The sequence below is a fragment of the Myotis davidii genome, unplaced genomic scaffold, assembly GCF_000327345.1.
Source record: "Myotis davidii unplaced genomic scaffold, ASM32734v1 scaffold142, whole genome shotgun sequence".
Taxonomy (NCBI): Eukaryota; Metazoa; Chordata; class Mammalia; order Chiroptera; family Vespertilionidae; genus Myotis; species Myotis davidii.
Genome location: NW_006294400.1, coordinates 1,206,654 through 1,210,457, shown reverse-complemented (window position 1 = coordinate 1,210,457; position 3,804 = coordinate 1,206,654). Strand labels below are relative to the sequence as shown.

Below are 3,804 nucleotides of genomic sequence, written 5' to 3'. Positions count from 1 at the left end.
CCTCCGCACCCAGGCACCCCATCCCCACCCGGCCCTGGAGATGCCGGTCAGAGGGGCTCAGCTCCCACACGCAGCCCTGCCCTCTAATCTCTCCTATAAGCTGCTTGTCCTCTAAGCAGCCCTGGGGAGCCAGTGACTTGGGCAGCCTGGCCCAGACCCCTGACCACCCCCTTCAGCCTAGCCCGGGGCTCCCTGCACCCTCTCCGTGGCTCTTCTCAGGCCCCCTACCCCTCAGGCCTGCCAGGGCTGTCTGGGCCCATCTGTGTGGGGTGAGGCCTCTCGGGGAAGAGCTCCAGGGAAATTCCATGTCTCTGGGTGGGGGGTTCTCTGTGGGGAGTCCCATCCTTTCCAGCCCCTCCTGAAGTTTCCATGGCAACTACTGTTGCCATGGTATTGCTGGGTGCAGAGCTGGTGCAGAAGATGGTGGACCCCAGGCCCGCCTACCTACCCTAAGCTCTGTAAAAATAGATGTCCTATCTTCACGACCCTGGGAGATCCCCAATACTAGGGGGTCACCCTCCCACAGGAGTCAGTAAGGGGAGGGAAAGATAGAGACACGAAGCCCCCGGCCCCCCACCACCACTACACCCCAGTTAATCACCCCTTCTCTGTGCTGCCTGGCGCACCTTCGCTCCAGCACATATCACACTGCATTGCATTATCTGTTTACTCGCCTGTCTCTCCCACCACAGTGCGCGCTCCTTGGAGGAGGAACTGTCTGACTCATCATCTCCCCTCCCCAGGGCCCAGCACAGGGCCTGGCACAGAGCAGCTGCTCTCAAATATGTCCGAGATGGAACCGAATTGAATTACATAAAAAGCCAAGCCTGGCTCCTCCAGTTCAGTGAGCAACAGGGTTTGACAGGGAAGCTCCCAGGCTCTGGGGTCCAACAGGCACTTGGGTTTGAATCCTAGCTCCGCCATCCCTACCTGGGGAACCGTGGACGAGTCACTCCACATCTCTGAGCCTCAGTTGTTTCATCTGCAAAATGATAATTTCCTGCCCAGCCAGTGTGGCTCCGTGGTTGAGCGTTGACCTATGAACCTGGAAGTCACCGTTAGGTTACCCGTCAGGGCACATGCCTGGGATGCAGGCTCGATCCCCAGTAGGGGGCGTGCAGGAGGCAACCGATTGATGATTCTTTTATCATTGATGTTTCTATCTCTCCCTCTCCCTTTCTCTCTGAAATCAATAAAAAAATTATATTTTTAAATGATAATTTCCATATCAGAGGACTGTTTTGGGGACTTGCAGTTTCAGTCAATATGAAGGCCTCCTGTGTGCTAAGCCTTGTGCTGGGCACTGGGGTACAGTGTGCACAGAAGCATGCAAGCCCTGTCCTCTGAAGCTCAGGTTTGCAAAAGTGAAAAGTACTCGCCTGGCACCTAGAAATGATGAATAAGTGCAGGATTTCTCATCCTTCTTCTTCCTCATTAAAGTGGCTGATTCCTCCCCAGTAGCTTTTAATCTCCCCAGAGGAGGGGCAGGGTGAGGACAGGCCCTCCCCAGGGCTCCAAGAAGAGGCCTTGAACCCAGGAGCCTGGGCCTACTCTGTTTTCCCCAGAACTCTCTGCCCCAACCCTGGGGTGCAGGAAGCTGGGTGAATCTAGGTCAGGCTCTGGGTTGGGGGGGCAGGATACTGGGGTTCTTTCTCTGGCTCTGCCCCAGCCCTGTATGACCTTGAGTGTGTCTTTTCCCCTTCCTGGTCCTCTATGTGCCTCTCCATGAATGTGGGGGCTGAACATAGTCCCTCAGGCTCCAGGCTGTTACCCCCTTTTTGAGGCCCTGGGGGGTGCCATGACTATGGGTTCCAACAGCCTGATCCCTGAGAGGCCTCCACCCTCATGCTCCTGCCAGCCTGGGTGGGGCCATGGAGTGGAGAGGGCAGGGATGAGAAGAGCTGACCGGACAGAGTGAATTTGCACCCATGAGAATAGGCCGAAAGGACTGCGGAGATTGACATGCGCACAGGTACATGCCTGTGGTACAGACATCCGGTCTGGGGGCAGGTGGTGATTTGGGGTCCCCTCAGTCCAGTTCTTCTCGGGAGTTGGGTCTGCCTGGGACTGAAGGGCAGGGAGCTTCCACTGCAGGGTCAAACAGACCTGGGTCCAGGGTCTGCTCTGTTAGATACGGGCTGTGCGACCTGAACATCTCTGAGCCTCAGTTTCCTCATCTGTAAACGGGAATAATAACACCTAACTCACAGGGCTATTGTGTGGAGCCCATGAGAGATTGCCCACCAAAAGCCTGGCATGCAGTAGGCATTAAGAAGCATGAGTCCTCCTTGCCTCCTACTTCCTCCCATCCCCCTCGCCCTCAGCCCAGCCAGATGGGGCCCGGGAAGGGGAAGTGAGACGCTGCCCATCCCCGCGGCGGAAGGGAAGGGAGAAGGTGTGGCTCCGTTTCCTTGGGATCCACTCTGTGGCCACTGGGCACTTTGCACGCGGGACATCCTGTGCCTCCGTTTCTTCTGGCTTGAATGGCAGTAGCTGGGTTGGGCTGACCTGAGACAGGCCTGGGGACTTGTTGGTCTTGTCTCCTGGCAGCTCAGATGCATAAATTCTGTGGCCCGGGAACTTGGGGAGCTGTTTGTCCCAAATAGCTTCTATTTCTTATATATTTAAGGCCCGTCACCTATGTCGAGGTGCGGGGGGTTCCCATATAGGTGCTGCTCCTAAGCGGGACATGCACAGGTGGTCTGGACCATCCGCTTGAGGCTTGCGCCAGTACCTTCTGGTCAGACACTTTCACAGAGACAGCACCGAGCCGGAGAAATCACACACAGACGAACAGGTTAGATGCAAGCACACAGGGGGTTTATTTACCAGTTCCTTCTGGGTCTCAGATGCCATCTGCTTGAGGCTTGCGCCAACACTTTCTGGTCAGACATTTTCACAGAGACAGCACCGAGATCTGAGCCGAGCCGGAGAAATTACACACAGACAGGTTAGATGCAAGCACACAGGGGGGTTATTTACCAGTTCCTGATGGGTCTCAGACACTGGGAAGGATCCATCCGGTGATGCTCGCTGACACACACACAGGGGTAGATGGCACCGTTGGCTGCTGGCTCCTTCGTTGATCGACAGTTAATTGGGCAGAGTTTCGTGCTGGGAACCGAGACGTGAGCACTCACAGGTCCTCACGCTCTGGCGACAGGAGAGCTATGTGCTGGGCCCATCAGACTGTCTGGTGATATACCCCTCTGTAGGCATGGTCTTCGCTGGTGTGTGTGTTATCAGCGGCTGCCATGTGTGTATCCACCTGGTCTGTTAATCGCCTTGTGTGGATCCACCTGGGGTCTGTTAATCTATGGGTGTGTACAGGCTTTGGGCGTTCCCATCAGATAGGTTGTTTACCAGGACTAGTGGGGTTACCAGGGTGCATTCTTGGGTCTCACACAGTATTCCTATATCTAACATTAGGCACTATAATAATTACTATAACAGTCCACACAGGATTACATGCTTTAAGCCTTACATTCTAAGGTCCTAATAGTAAGTACCATAATGATTACTATAACACGGTTCCACGTTTCTCAGCTGCCATCTGCCCTTAGCGACCTGCGGCCCGTGGGCTAAGGTGCGGTAGGGAGCGCTAGGGAATGTCTGGAGCTCCGGGGGCAGGACAGGTGACCCTCCTCTTACCTCTAATTCACTGCAGAGACTTCCTGCCCCGGGGATCTGGCATTGTCACCAGACGCCCGCTGGTCCTGCAGCTGGTCAATGCCTCCACAGGTACGTGCCCTCCTCAGCCAGGCTGGCCTCTCCAGCCCCCACCCCCTCCCCAAAGAGGCCGGG

The 3,804-nt window shown here is 55.7% G+C and overlaps 1 protein-coding gene across 1 annotated transcript in view; it reads left to right on the top strand.

Annotated features, from left to right (window-relative positions):
- Nucleotides 1-3,054: 3,054 nt before the first annotated feature.
- Nucleotides 3,055-3,804, top strand: part of DNM1 (dynamin 1) — a gene marked incomplete at its 3' end in the record, with an annotated part of 32,741 nt that continues 31,991 nt past the window's right edge. The window contains exons 1-2 of the mRNA XM_015567132.1: nucleotides 3,055-3,128; nucleotides 3,668-3,741. Of these exons, the coding sequence (XP_015422618.1) occupies nucleotides 3,055-3,128; nucleotides 3,668-3,741 (148 nt within the window). The remainder of the gene's footprint in view (nucleotides 3,129-3,667; nucleotides 3,742-3,804) is intronic.